The sequence below is a fragment of the Mercenaria mercenaria genome, chromosome 15 (genome assembly GCF_021730395.1).
Source record: "Mercenaria mercenaria strain notata chromosome 15, MADL_Memer_1, whole genome shotgun sequence".
Lineage (NCBI taxonomy): Eukaryota > Metazoa > Mollusca > Bivalvia > Venerida > Veneridae > Mercenaria > Mercenaria mercenaria.
The window spans coordinates 17,231,427-17,247,277 of record NC_069375.1 but is presented as its reverse complement, the minus strand read 5'-3'; the positions used below and the strand labels follow the sequence as shown (position 1 = coordinate 17,247,277).

General features: G+C 34.6%; 1 protein-coding gene across 1 annotated transcript in view; it reads right to left on the bottom strand.

Moving 5' to 3' along the window:
- LOC123545555 (palmitoyltransferase ZDHHC23-B-like) overlaps nucleotides 1–13,859 on the bottom strand; it is a 31,426-nt gene extending 17,567 nt beyond the window's left edge. The window contains exon 1 of the mRNA XM_053524660.1: nucleotides 13,569–13,859. Within this exon, the coding sequence (XP_053380635.1) occupies nucleotides 13,569–13,591 (23 nt within the window). The 5' untranslated portion in view covers nucleotides 13,592–13,859. The remainder of the gene's footprint in view (nucleotides 1–13,568) is intronic.
- Between the last annotated feature and the right edge of the window lie 1,992 nt (nucleotides 13,860–15,851).

The window sequence follows — 15,851 nt, the reverse complement described above, 5'->3', positions numbered from 1 at the left end:
TTTTACGTTTTCGTCGTCCTCAACAACATGTATTTAAAAAAAGAACTAAATATATTTTTACCAAAATACCTTGCACAAATATGAACTTTCGCTTTTAAATGACACTGTTATCTTACCTTCAAATTAATTAAATATTGTAAATTTATCATCTAAACTTACATTATGAGACCTTGAGAAACACTCAAGGGTCCCCAGGACCTCCCTTAACAGTCACTCACTCTTGGGAGTTGACTCGACTGTCACTCACTTTATGAATACAAATGAAATCTTTCCTGAGTGAAGACGTGACCGTTCGGCAATTTATTTGAGTATACTCAATGAGTGGTGTTGGAGTTTTGTCTATGAATATAGCCCATAAACTCGCCAATGCTTATAACTGTAGAATGTCGTACTAAGGCAAAATCAACTTTCGTTTTGTGAATTCGCCGATATGGGTACGATCCCCCACCCCCCATCACCCCTATTTTTCCACTTTTAAGGGTTTTATTTTATTTGCAGACCGTGACTGAAAATTGGTTGACAGTCGGTCTACCCAACTTTTGATAGTGGACCTGCCGATTTTGGTTGCGTCGGTCCAACGGTCCACCGCTAAGGTCGAGGCCTGTATAAATTAAATTACTAATCAAATAAAATTGTTGAAAATTTGCTCCCGCCTTTCAATAACAGATGTTGTTCATACAAGTTTTTTTTTTCTACAGTGATTCCTTTCGTTCAGTAAACATTGTGTAACAGGCAAAGTTCATAGTTTTGCAGACAGAAATAGCTTCGGGCCGTTTTTGCCGATTAGAGATTTTCGGGGCCACAATTAATCTTTTGTCGCAAATGGCTCAAGTGCAACCGACAGCGTGACCCCTTAACAAGTGGTACAAACATGATAATAGACTGCTCTTCTACGAATTGTTTATCAATTAACGTTTACACCTTGATCAATAAACACTTTTCATAATGAAGTACTAAATACAATCTGACTGAAGTACTTGATCTTCTAAACGAAGATCTGAGAACGACCCATTCACATACGTCTTCTGTATATTTTGGATTTCCAGCATTGCTATTTTTATTTTAACCAATGAGATGACTTGTTAGAATGTCAAAGAGTAAGAAAAATGTGCAGTTATTCCAGGGCTCGAACTCGGGACCCCTCGATTACTAAGCAAGTGGCCTACCGACTGAGCTAACCGGCTATCTGACATATTCCGACATAAGAATTGTAAATATCAAAAGACAAGGCTACAGGTAATTTGCTAAATTTTGTAAGTTAAGCTCTGATTGGCTAGCGAAAGGGTCGTCAGAACGAGGCTATGAATAGGTCGTTCTCAGATCCTATGCGTAGCGTAATAGGAGATGTACTTTAGTCAGATTGTACTAAATACAAACCGCGAGATAACCACGTGTCAGTCGGCGCGTGGCGTGATTGACATCTGTCAGTAGCTAATTAGTATATGACGCTCCGCCTACTGCCATACTTCCGCTTGTGGCGGCGAACAGTATTGAAATTCACCGAGATTTTGATTGACTAGGGGCAGAACTTTTGAACTCGATATGCATCAAAGAAAACTTTTCGATTTTCGCGGGTGAAAACCCGGAACCTCGAGTCTACCGACAAACAGGCTTTTCGCCATGTTGTTTCATGTCGACAGAACCAGGAACGTTCGTGACTATGAGCGACGAGGTCGGGTGCAACTAAATTATCCCTATAATCAATAAAGATATGATCAGAATCTCGAATTTCAGCCCATAAAAAAATTGCGGTTGGCGGTAAAAACTTACGGTCGGTCGGGTTACAGGAAACAAACATATTTTTTTTTTAGGCCTAATACTGCATTTACAGTAACCTACACAGTATATAGTATTACCATTAAGTTATAGCTTGTGCCTGGTTTTGAATTCTACAATTGTTAATAGCTTTTTACATCTATCAATATATATCATCAGTACTTAAAAAATAATTTCATTTTCAAATTAGTGGGAAAACTGATATAAAAACACGTTTTTAACAAATAATCAAGGCCTTTGAGAGGTTTGTCATCTAATTAATCATGGTTCAGATGTGCAGGCATTGAATCACAAGGGTGTAAGCCTTAGTGGTTCCATATTCAAACATCTGAATGACCAACCGTGGTAAATTAGGTGACAAACCACAAGAAGGCATTGATTGTTGTCATTAAAATGTTTTGATAAAAATTATGCTAAGCTACATTTATTCAGTAGTAATGAACTGAATGTCTTGAATGTGATGTCATAATGTTCTCTTACCAGTCAGCAATTCAACCATTGTTGGTTCTGGAATATACAGAGCTTGAACTTCTCTTCTTTATTTAACTGGCACACAAAATGAGCAATGTTAGACAATACTTTATTATATAAAAGGGAGGTAATTTCATGTACCAAAACAAAATAAGTTGACTTGGGTGCCTGTGACCTTGACCTTTGAGACAAAAACAAACGTAGATAAAAATGTTCTAGGTCTTGGGCATAACACATTGTCTCACTATGGGAACTATTTGTGCCAAATAATTTTAAAATTCCTTGATAAATGGCAGAGTTAATAATGGACTGGACACGAAACAGGCCCTGTTAACCTTTGACCTCTGCAACTTCGACCTTCGAGCTGGGTCTTGCACATGACATGTCATCTCATTATGAAGAACATTTATGAAAAGTTATTTCAAAATCCCTACATGGATGGCAAAGTTATGGCAGGTTTTTTTTCTTTAGAAACTGAGGCCGATATTCGGTATCTTCCCCTAGAAAAAAAAATCCCCAAATGAAAAAAAAATCCCCAAAACTGAAACCTCCCAATTTTTGAGTCGGCTAAAGGCTGAAAGCCTTTTGACGAGTCCTTGCTGTTCAGCGATTCTCTAAATGGACCGAATAACACGTGAAGGGATGTAGTTCCATTAGATTTCTCAAACTTCAAACAGTTCACTGCATGAATGAAGTTAAGTTGTGTCAATTCCCTTTCCTATAACCAATATACGATGTAATCTGTCATATTTATGACTTGTAATTGTGCAATACTCGAATGTAACTCATTAAGCATAAATGTGCATTTTAAGAATTGCGCAGGCTTACAAAGCTTGAGTAACATCCAGCGAAAGACAAAAAATAGTTCCACAGGGCTCCAGATAAGATAAGTATTAGCGTAAATTATGTATAGAAATAATGCAAATACGCATGTCTAATAATTTCTAAGCGTATAAAAACGTATATAAAATTACAGAAAAGCACACAATGCTTTTTTAAAAACAAAATATGAATCGTCTGGATGCGTTAGGTAACATAGCCGATCAGCCTTAACTCTCCCACATTGAACGTAAACACGCATCATATGATTTCTATAAACTTTGCGTGGGTTGAATTTTGCAGTCAGTAAACAGATAAATTATCGGAAGAAGAAGCTCTTACTGGTTTGTTTAGTTGCTACTGATATTAAAAATGATTTTAATTCTTATTTTTCGAGAAATAAACAAATCGGCGAAACATTAAATTGTATTTTCTTGTAGTTTTTGAAATCGAAAGTAGATCGTCTATGTTTGGCTGCTTTCACGAAACGAAACAACTTTTTTATGAAAATATTTAAATAAGAGGTAATTTAACCATAAACTTCAATGTCAGATACTGCCAATTGCTGCTAAATGTCTTCGTATCATCACAATTTGTAAAATATATTGTTGAAACTGGAGAAAAGTGTAATCGTATCCTGATATAATATTTTGGGTAAATATCGAGCTGTGTTATGAAATTTTTAGAAAAAAACTAAAAACAAACTGAAACTGGTAGACTATACTGTCAGTACATCAATCATTAGCCGACTCTGGCCCTTCAGGCCTTTGATTTTTTTTTTTGTATGAAAAATATTTAATGCTGTAATTCTGCTACATATGTACCAAAAGGGTCATAAATCTAACAAAATTCATATCAGATCTATGGTTTCTGGCATACACAGTAATCTAATGATGATAAACAAGTGTACAAAGTTTCAAAGCTGTAGCTCTTACAGACACAAAATATAATTGGCAGATTTGACCTTGATTTATGCACTCATTGAGTTCATGATATAGTTTAACCTAGGTTTAGTGTGTACCATTCAATGCATGTGTGTATATATATGTATATGTTCACTGTGGGAAAATTAATGCCTACCATTCTCTGCTACGTATTTTTTAAGCATCCAGACAATTCAGATTTTGTTTACGCTGGTAAAAAGTCATTGCATGCGTTTCTGTAAGTTCATTTACCTTTTAATTCACATAAAAATTATCAGACATGCGTATATGCATTATTTCAAAGCGTAATTTACGCTAATCAGGGGAATGGAATCGCAATATTTTTCACTTGTCCACTTGCCCGCAGTCAAAATTCACTTGTCCAAATTTTCAACAAAGCCTACATTAAACTGCCAAATATTCTTTATGTTGGGCAAGTGTTTTTATGAACTACAGGTAGGAACATAGTAAACATTATAGTGTATTACTTAACTGAGACAAAAAAGCTAACAACACTTTTTGCTATATACAAGGCTGAATTCGCATTCAGTATAACAAAAATGCCATGCCGAAACATTGCCCGTGCGAAGCCAGCTGAATTTAGATAATCAAGACTCTTGAAATGATCTGACACATTTCGAATTGTATCCGCGATTTCTCTGTGCTTTTGATTTTTGTTTTTACCTGACCATTGACTCCCGTTTTTGTCAGCGAGAATTTGTCTAAAGGTTTTTGCAAGAACTGTTAACATTTCCGGTTTATATTCGTAGATTTACTGTGTGCAAAATCATGCGAGATTGGAACCAAGAGCAAATAGATTCTAAATTTAGACGCTAGTCTATGTTTTTTCTAAAACTGCATCATCGAGCCATCGGTGGGTATAACATGGATTTCATAGAAAAGATTATTTTTTCACTTCCATAAACTTCAAGCAACAAAGTGACTTAATTATTCTTGTTTTTTGCGTAATTTATACCAGAAAATGGATGCTTGTCTGCAGAAAAATGGAATGAAAAAATGCACTTGTCTGCTGGCAAAAAGTCCCGAGTTGGACATAGGAATTCCACACCCCTGCTAATACATTTTATTTGGAGTCCTGCCATCTACCTATATGCTAAGTTTAAAGTCAAAAGCTTTTATAGTTATAAAGCTATGTTCCGGACAGAATTTCACGAATTATGACAGACAGACAGACGGATGCATGCGCCATCACATAATACGTCCATTTTTTTAAAATGGGCATATAAAAATCCATGTATTGATTGGTTTTATACTAATTTGTTTTAGCTTGATTGTGATGAAAGCTTACAGCTTATCTGAACCACTCTTGAGTCTGCTTTCTGGAAAAACCAGTACTGACCAGTGTCAAATGAGAAATCATTTATGGATTAGACACAAAGAGTGACGGATGGTCAGAAGGATGGACTGAAGGATGCACTGTATACTATGTCCCCCTTTTTTTCTTTGAAAAATGCAGAGGTAATAAAAAATATTAAATGAGTCAAGCCGGTATGACCTATTTAACCTTCTACCTACATCAATGATTTGAGATCAAACGAAATATGGTACTTATTAACAGATAGTTCATTTATAGGAAATAGTAATTGTAACAAAAAATCTTCTTTATCAGGGATCACTTTTGGCAGATACCTTTATGAAACTAATTCCCATTTGTCTTGAATCAATGAGATTTTGACAAAAAGAATAGGAGTTATTTTATAATGAGATTTTACATCAGCGGACAGCTTTATCACACTGAAAAGAAAACATCTGTTGATTTGTAAGAACAATTTATCTTTGTAAATAAACAGAACAGTTCCTTCCAGAGACACTTTTAACATTGCTCAAAATTCTGTGCCTAAATAGGTGAGGAAAGCTGTAGCCAAGTGCAGGGTCCACATGCATTCTTCCTTAATGAAAGGGATTAACTTCAAGCTTTTACTTCAAAGCTGCCATGTCCAAGTGGAAGTTCAGTTATATTTTAATCTTTCTGGATCTGATACATTTCCATTAGGCCAGAACAGCTTTGAAGTCAAACTCATAATGACACTACCCTCACCCTCGACTACAAACATTTCATATGGAATTTCGGGCGTTCAGCGTTTTTTTTGGTTTTATTCATTAAGGTACTTCACAAGGGGTTTCTCCACCTTCTTATTCTCACCACTACTCGTCCGAGCAAAAGGAAGCAAAGTTTTGCCTGCCAAACGCTTCAATTTCTTCTTTGGTGGCTACTGACACTGCGAAAATGGGTGATTTTTGCCTGATAATCATTATCAATGGACACTATGAAGACAAAAGTGAAATTCAGGTGCCTAAAAACTGTAGTAATACAATCAGCAAGTAATGGCAAGTCAGCATTGCAGCGAAAAGTCGCAATTTCCGTGAAAGATCCACGGTCACATGGATACAATTTTTAATCACAATTGAGCAAAATTGATGTGATTTAAAAAAAAAAAAAAAAAAAAAAAAATGCGAGAATATGGCGAAATCTCAACCAAAAGTGATCCCTGTTTTATTCATGCATATTATTAATGAATTTTTTAAATGCAAGCTGCATGCATTTTTTTGTCAAATATATGTATTAGTATAATTTTAGCTGCTTTCAAACACATAATAACACACAATCTTTTGTTTTTTTGAGTGCGGGAGGTCTGGGGTTCGATCCATGGCCGCATCATACCAAAGACGTGAAAAATGGTACCAGTAGCTCCCTTGCTTGGCACTCAGCATTGAAAGGGCAGTACCAGGAGGTAAAACAAGCACAGGTAAGTATTTGTTACTGGATACCTAGTTTGCAACGTTAAATAAAGCTTACCTTTACCGTTGATCAAAAGATGGAAAAATCTGTAAAGTAATACTTACCTATAGAGTAATCAGGTTATAAAGAGATAATTTGTAAATATATACATCAAGGAAGTGGCTATTCTTACGGTCCTGTAGGAATAGCCTCGCAGGCTATTCTTACGGCTCTCCCATAAGAATAGTGAAAAGCCCACAGGTATCTATCCCTACAGCTCTCCCGTACGAATTATGAAAAGTCTGCACGGCAGTTTTGCATTACACATCATACTGAATTCATTTGACTGATATAATTTCACCTAGCTTCTTTACTTTTCCGGTAAGGAAATCCAGAGAAGACAAAAAATAGAAGTGATTTCCCCTAGTAGTAGTATTACACATATTATTACATTTTATTGGTTCCATTTATTACATAAACAAACAATTCTGATACAACGAATTTATCGTAAGTGTAAATACTTTTTTAACTAAAATGTGTCTTCCAAATAAATCGGAAAACAATTTATTGTTGGTTGTACAGATGTAGATGAAAATACATACGTTATAATATTGAAACACTAAAAATATTGACCAAGTTTTTTCAACTGAACCAGTTGGAGAATTATTGATTTACGTTTTGTGTATATACATGCAACATTTTCACAACAGTATAAATCCCTTACCACTCTAAACATGTTTTCCACACATCAGCATGACATGTGTGCCTCACTTCAGACCTGATATTTCATATACCTACCTTTTGTCTACCTTTTGTCTTCTGGGGACACTCCATAGCCCTTTAATTAAAATAAGTCCCCTTGAAATACCTCATAAAAACTGTTCTCTGCCTCCGGTCTAGTCTAGACCTAATATACTTGAGAAACATCATATCGTTTAGATATCCAGTATTTGTCCAGTTTTGATTTGAATGAAGTTACAGTGTCATGGTTGACTAATTCCTCTGGTAAGTTATTCCATACTGTTATAGTGCGATGTCCAAAGGAGTTTAACCGTAATGATTTTTTGGCTTTTGGTTTGTAGAGTTTCAAATTATGACCTCTTGTACCGCTATTTCCAGCAAAACTGAAGAAAGTGTTCATGTTTACATCATCTATCTTGTGTATTATTTTAAATACCTGGATCATATCATATCTACTTCTACGATAGTCTAAAGAAGGAAGATTTAATTCCTTTAACCTCTCACAATAAGAAAGATGTCTAATTTCAGGAACTAGTGCTGTAGCCCGTCTTTGTAGATTTTCAACCAGCTGTTTACATTTTTTCGTAACTGGATAATACACTAAGTTACCATAATCGATATGGGAGCGAACTAATGCCTTATACAATGTCAAAAACAATGATTTATCCATGTACGTAAATTTCCTTTTCATAAGACCAAGTATTTTATTCCCTTTATTCACTAAACTGCTTATATGTTGCTCAAAGTTCAGTTTACTAGTAAACAATACTCCCATTATCCTTCTCAGAGTTATCTCTTGTCAGTTTATGCTCTACTCCAGTTGCATCAGGCATAGTATAGTCTTTTCGGATTTTTTCATTTCCGTATGAAACAACTTTACATTTTTGTATATTGAACTTTAACAACCAGTCCTTACTCCAGTCACATAAATGTGCGATATCATCTTGCAGGTCTAGCTGATCTTGCCTTGACGTGATGTTACGATATAATTTACAGTCATCTGCGAACATCTTGCATACAGAACCAACTACATCTGGCAGATCATTCACAAAAATAATAAACAAAATTGGCCCTAATATGGATCCCTGAGGAATACCAGATACCACTGAGTTCCAATTTGATTTATGTCCATTTAATACTACTCGTTGTCTTCGACCATTTAAAAAACTTTTAAGCCAGTTCAAAATGTTACCAGTTATACCATAAGCTTCCACCTTTTGAAGTAAACGACGATGGGGAACACTGTCAAAAGCCTTTCGAAAGTCTAAGTATATTGTGTCAACCTGAATATCATTATCTACAGCCTTCGTCCAATCTTCAAGTACAGCTAACAGTTGTAAAATAGTATTACGATTTTTCCTAAAGCCAAACTGACAATCAGATATCAGATTGTGTTCTGTCAGATGATTTAGTATTACTTGTCTTATAAGCTTTTCAAGAGTTTTACAAACAATTGAAGTTAAAGAAACGGGTCTATAATTTCCTGGTGAAGATTTATCTCCCTTCTTAAAAATGCAAGTAACATTTGCAACCTTCCAGTCTTCAGGTAACACCCCTGTAGATACAGATTTTTGGAAAATTTTACTTAAAGGTTTATACAACTGTTCTGCACATTGCAGCCCTTTTTTTGTAAATTTGGGGAAGGGTACCAGGTCCCTTTTGGAGGGGAAATTTACGTCGCGAAATCATTGTTTGGAGGAATATATTTGCTGAAAAGTTGTTAAAATCAGGACTGAAAATCAAAACTAATTTCATTTTTTTTTTGCATGGGGAATTTTTGGCCAAGGTGGGGGAAAAAAGTATACTTTTTAGATTGGGGAATGGGGCCGAATTTCGGCCCTAAAATCAGCATAAAAAAAGGCCTGCATTGTCTTAAAAACATAGGGTGACAATCATCTGGGCCACAAGCCTTTGATACATTCAAATTTTTCAAATGTTTGAGCACGCTCTCAGGCGAAATTACAATATCAGAAATAAAACTATCTCTATCAATTTTCTCCTCAAAATCTGGTAAATCAGCTTGCCCTTCCTCCGTAAAAACTGATGCAAAAAAGTTATTTAGTGTATTTGCTTTCCCAATATTTTCTGTTACAATGTTACCATTTTCATCTACTAAATCTGCAATCCCATCCTTGCTTTTGGTTTCAGACCATACAAAGCTCCAAAAGGACTTTAAAATAGGAGAAGTTTTAGAATTTTCAGCTACTCCTTTTTGATATTTCTTTTTAGCAAAACGTATAGCACTTGTCACAAGATTTCGGTGTTTGCAAAATTCCTGATAGTCCCGGTAACTATGGCTAAACGTGAAACATTTCCATGCATGATACTTCTTTTTTACTTTCCTAACACAATATGAGTCCATCCACTTTGGCTTCTTAAATTTTGATTTACTGTCACAAGTTTTTGGTATATAAGTTTCTATACAGTGTCTTATATGATTCAACATGAAATTCCATGCTTCTTGAACATCCAAATCATTAATAGCTTCCCACGAGACTTTTTCCAAGTAATTTCTTATATCATCATAATTTCCTTTGTAAAATTTAGGTCTGGGAACTTTTTCACAATTTTCTTCAACAGGGCTGAGGAATTCAAAAACAATACCCACATGATCAGAGGCACCTAAATTACCAATTGTTTTTATTTTATCAATATTTGTCATACTGTCAGTTAATATTAAGTCCAAACAACTGGGGTCTTGACCCTCCCTATACCTTGTATATGAATTTACATGCTGCACAAGAAAATTGTCCCTCAAACATTCTACAAATAAGAATGCCGGATGTGTTTCAGTTCTATTTACAGACCACGTGCTCCAGTCTATCTCTGGAAAGTTAAAATCTCCTGCAATTACTAAATGATCATATTTCAATGAAGATACCCGATTTAATAACATGTTCAGTTTCCGATGATTTTCAATATCAGAAGACGGAGACTTGTAAATTCCCCCTAAAAGCAGTTTTTGTGAATTTGACATTCTTACTACACACCATACTGATTCAGAAAAATCATTTCCTTGCAGAACCTTGCAATACTCAGCAGGGATACTGTCTTTGATATAAATTACCACTCCACGACTACTCTCGTGAACATTCGAAATGAAACATTGATAATTTTTCAAGGCATATTCATGATAGTCAATGATAGTTGGTTTTACATTTTTCGGGAAAACCTCGGTTACCACAACAATGTCAAAATTATTCAAGGAAACCAATATTTCCAGTTCATCAAATTTATTTAACAGATTATCTGCATTCGTATAATACAGACCGAGTCCATTTCTCTGTGTGCTGCTAAATTCAAATGAATTAGAAGAATTTCCATTCAAACTACCCCAATGTTGGGCGGTTAAAACCGCCCCCGGTTTTAACCAGTGGTTTTAACCGGTTAAAACCGCCCCGGTCAATACTCCCTGAAGTGGTCAATACTGGTCGATTGGTCAATAGTGGTCAATTAGTAAATACTGACTGTTAAGATATTTTGCAGACTTTATGAACAATTTAAATAATGACTGTTAAGAGCATTTGGAGTTTGATGAAGGTATTTGCATGCATTATATCTAGTTCAAGCAACCAAATTAATACTCCCAAATTAGTCAGAAGTGGTCAGTTTGTCAGCACTGGTTGATACTGGTCATTAGTCTGCTAACTTAACTGAACTTCATTTGTAGAAAGTATTTCATCAACTGTCTGATTCACATGTGATAAATCTAATTATTTTTACTGGTATTTAATTCAATGAAAAATTGCTGCCTACAACTGGACCCTTTCATTGAAGTGGTTTAATTGTGTTTTGATAGCAAGTGTCATATTGCCTAATTGACACCTGGTCTTACAATATACAACAGATTATATGTTGCAGGCCTATCTATCTAGTCACTAATTAACTGTCATGATCAATAATCCCACTGTATTAATGAACATAGTAACTTTATCTGAAAAAAATCATTTATGCAATCAAAGTATTCAAATGACTAGTATTGACCAATATATGTATTGATCAGGGATACTGTGTAGGACCAAAATTTGAATTGACCAGTACTATCCATTTCAATGAGTGTAATTTATAAATAGTAATATTTTTTTTAATTAATTCAAAATAAAGGCTATACTTTAAGGTGATAAAAGCATTTAACAAACTAGTATTGACCACTGAGCAGTCTAAGTATATTGTCCAGAACTGAGCCTGACCAGGACACATTGCCAAGGACCAAAACTGAATCGACCAGTATTGACCACTAATCCACTATACTTTTTAACAAACAAAATTTTATATTATTCAGACTGCTTTATAATTTTTACATTACTGTTACAGCTTGTTCTAATCTGTGAATGTGCATTATGTAAAAGTGTTGAATAAACCAGTATTGACCACCCAAGAGTGACCAAAGTATTGAATCGACCAGTATTGACCGGTATTGACCAGTATTGACTGGTTTTAACCAGTATTGACCGCCGGCCCGGTCAATACTCATATTGACCGGCTTTTTGCCAACATTGAACTACCCAAGTTACCACTCGAATTTAAATCTGAAAAAAGATCTGACTGACCACCCAAACTAAAGTCTGAAATAAAATCTGAATGCTGTTCAGAATATAAAACTGTAGAATTTTCACCCACCGTAACAAAACTGTCATTTGTATCATCTCCAGAATACAAAAATGTAGAACAAGAGTCAAAAAGAACATTTGCCCCCTTATTTGGTGCACTAACATTTGAACTGTTAAAACTTGAACTTTGATTTAACTGTAAACTGTTAACATATGTACATGTTCAGTCTTTAACTATGCAAGCGTTTCTAGTGAAAAGCCCCACCACTGCCTCGCGGAGTGGAGTGGAGCATAGATGGATTATGACGGCGCTGTGCTACATTGTAACCATGATCACCCATCCTTCTATCATTGTCCTGTTGGACAATCCGACCTTTACGAATTACTAGATTTGACTCACCCGCTGCTTCTCTTCTACGTTTCTCCTCACGTAATTTAAAAGCTATTTCACGTTGCCTCGGTGTAAGATCGGGTGTGAGAAATACTACTGAAGAATACTTATCATGATTTTTCAAGAGCCTTGAGGTCCCGAGTATTTTGTGTTTCAAATCCACATCCTTTACAGTGAAACGCAAGGGTCTTGGCTTCCTGTGATTTGTTGCAGTTTTCCCCATTCTGATCACATTTTCAAATTCCAGATTTAAATTCAAAGTTCCATTTAAAATCTGATCCACTTCCTTCTTATCATCGTCACATTCGGCAAGAGAATGTATAATAATGTTCAATTTTCTCACCTCCCTTTCATGTTCCTCTTGTTTTTCTTCCTGTATAATTTCCCTAATCCTATCACTAGTACTGCTTTGAGAATCTCCATTCTTGGTCAAAGAATCTCCATGCTTGGTCAAAGTATCCAAACTTCTCTCAATTTTCTCAAATCTTTCTTCAAACGATGAAATCTTAGCAAGCACTTTGGACAGTGAAGGCATAGCAATCCTACAATGAGTACAGCTAAAGAATACAGATTCATCTTTACCAATTTCATTAAAAAGACTAGCTTTTAACTTTGAACACTTCAAGCAATATGAATTTTCACAAAAACTACACTGTAATCCCCTGCTTTTCATAGTGAAAGTTAAATCACAATCTCTACACGATGGTTTGCCCGACGAGGCGGTGTCTGTACAAGCCATTTTCCTCAATATTCGAAAATAATCTAATAAACTTTTTTTGCAAAAGTACGCAGTAACACTATGTGCACTAAACCGCCAAGTATCCCTTCATATTTTTCACTACATCCAAGGATTTAACTGGATTTTCTTAAAATATTCCGAGAGCTATTATTTTTCCGCCATACTAGACCGGAAGCGGAAGTTCATTATGTAACACAATGACCAAATGTGATTACATGTCATTTCTGAAATCGTTTAAAAATATATCAGTTGAATAACTTCAGAACAATGTATTGTAACAGAAAACTCCCGTAGGAATAGACGTCTGCGGGCTTTTCACTATTCTTACGGGAGAGCCATAAGAATAGCCACTTCCATACATCAAACTAAGACTTGATAAACTTGCAAGGACCTCCACATATTAAGGCAGTAAATTTACCTGATTATGTATTTATCCTTCATGAATTTTTGAAGAAATAGCGCACTAGTTTCTCTTTCTTAAATAAAACAACGACAGCTTGAACTGATGTCGCGGAAACATGTTTTAGATCGATTTAATTTATTATCGATTTGCTCTTCTTTGTGAAAAGACACTGCAGCAAACACGATGTACCGTGAAAAGAACATGTGTTTGCCGACAGCTGTTTATCTACAGACCAAGGTATTAAATTTTAAAATGAAAATATAAAATTGATTTTTTCTTTGTCATCTGCATTTTTAGACGCACACAATTAGCAAGCGCTGGTGGTTGTTCCTAATCCCCGTATCGTTCCCGTACCGTAAATGGAATTCCCGTCTACGATATTTATCATACAAAGGGATTTCAATATTACTTGGCACAAATGTTCCCCATGATGAGACGACGTGTCATGCACAAACCCCGACCCTTAGCTCAAAGGTCAATGTCAAAATTGGAGGTCAAAGGCCAACAGGGCTTTTTCCCTGTCCGGTCCGCAACTCTGCCATCCATGAAGGGATTTTAATGGGTATGACTGAATAGCGAAATCTAGTAGATTTCGTGAAATCTAATCAAATTAGCGAAACCTAGACATAAAATTTAAACTTATGAATATTTTTAGAAATCATTTTAAGCTTTTATTAAAAATGTAAATTTACGTGTGTATGTCAATTTTCAAGAAAACATATTTATATTTAGCGTTTTTTTTTGAAGCGAAAACGTATACTGGTCTAGATTTCGCCCGATTCTACATGTGCGGAAATCTCAAGTGCCGGGCAAAATCAAGATATAAAATCTAAAGTGATGAATTTTCTTTCTAAATCTTTTTAGGTTTTTATTAAGAATATATTTATAAGTTTGCATGTCATTTTTCAAGAAAAAATATTTATATATAAGGTGGTTTTGAAACGAAAAACGTATACGGGTGATGATTTCGCCAGAGTTTATATGCGCAGAAATTTCAAGTGGCAGGCAAAATCAAGACATAAAATTGAAAGTGATGGATAATTTTTGAAAATCATTTAAAGGTTTTATTCAGAATAAATTTCTACGTGTGCATGTCTATTTTCAGGAAAAAGTATTTATATTTAGTATGATTAATAACATATACTGATGTTGATTCAAAATCAAGTCATAAAATTTAAAGTAGTGAATAATTTTTAAAATCCTATTAAGCTTTTATCAGGAGTAAAAATATACATTTGCATGTCAATTTTCAAGAAATCTCAAGTGACAGGCAAATTAAGACATTAAATCTAAAGTGATGAATACTTTTTAAAATCCTTTTAAGCTTTTATTAAGAATACATTTCTACGTGTGCATGTCAGTTTTCAAGAAAAAATATTTATATTTAGCAAGGTTCTGAAAAGAATAATCCTGTGCGAGTGTTGATTTCGTCCTATTCTGCGCGAAAGAAAAAAAATCAACTCGAAAAATTAAAAGTTTGTATTATTTATTAAAATAGTGTTGAGCCGTTATTGAGAATATAATTATGTTTGCACGTGTCATATTTATCAATCATCATCTAAATTTTTTAATACCTGAAAGAGATTGTATTCAACAATGATTGGAGAAAGAATGCATATATGAATGACATTAAGAAAATGGGCCATATCCTAAACATTTAACTTCAATTTAATTCTTAGAAAGACGTTTTCATATGGAAAATGTGTTAATGAAAAACCATGCTAAATATTAATATTTTTTCTTTAAATTTGACTTGGACAGGTAGAAATACACTCCGAATAAAAGCTCAAAAGGAGGTTTAAAATATTCATTACCTAAAAATACATGTCTCGATTCTGTCTGACACTTGAGAGTTTTGCGCATATAGAATCAGGCAAATTCATAGGCTTTCTTTTCAAAGCCACACTAATTATTATTATTTCTTGAAACTTAAAATGAACACGTAGAAATATATTCCTAATAAAAGCTCACAAGGATTTTTTTTTAAAAACTCTCATTCCTTAAAATTTTAGGATTTGATTTTGCCTCTCAGTTGAGATTTCAGCGCATATAAAATCGGGCGAAATCAACATCATTATATGTTATTAATCATACTAAATATAAATATTTTTTCCTGAAAATAGACATGCACACGTAGAAATTTATTTTGAATAAAACCTTTAAATGATTTTCAAAAAATATCCATCACTTTCAATTTTATGTCTTGATTTTGCCTTCCACTTGAAATTTTCTATGTAGGTACTAGAAGACTTCAGGTCCTTCACACACGCCTTCGTACAAAATGTAGTTCTCTCAACT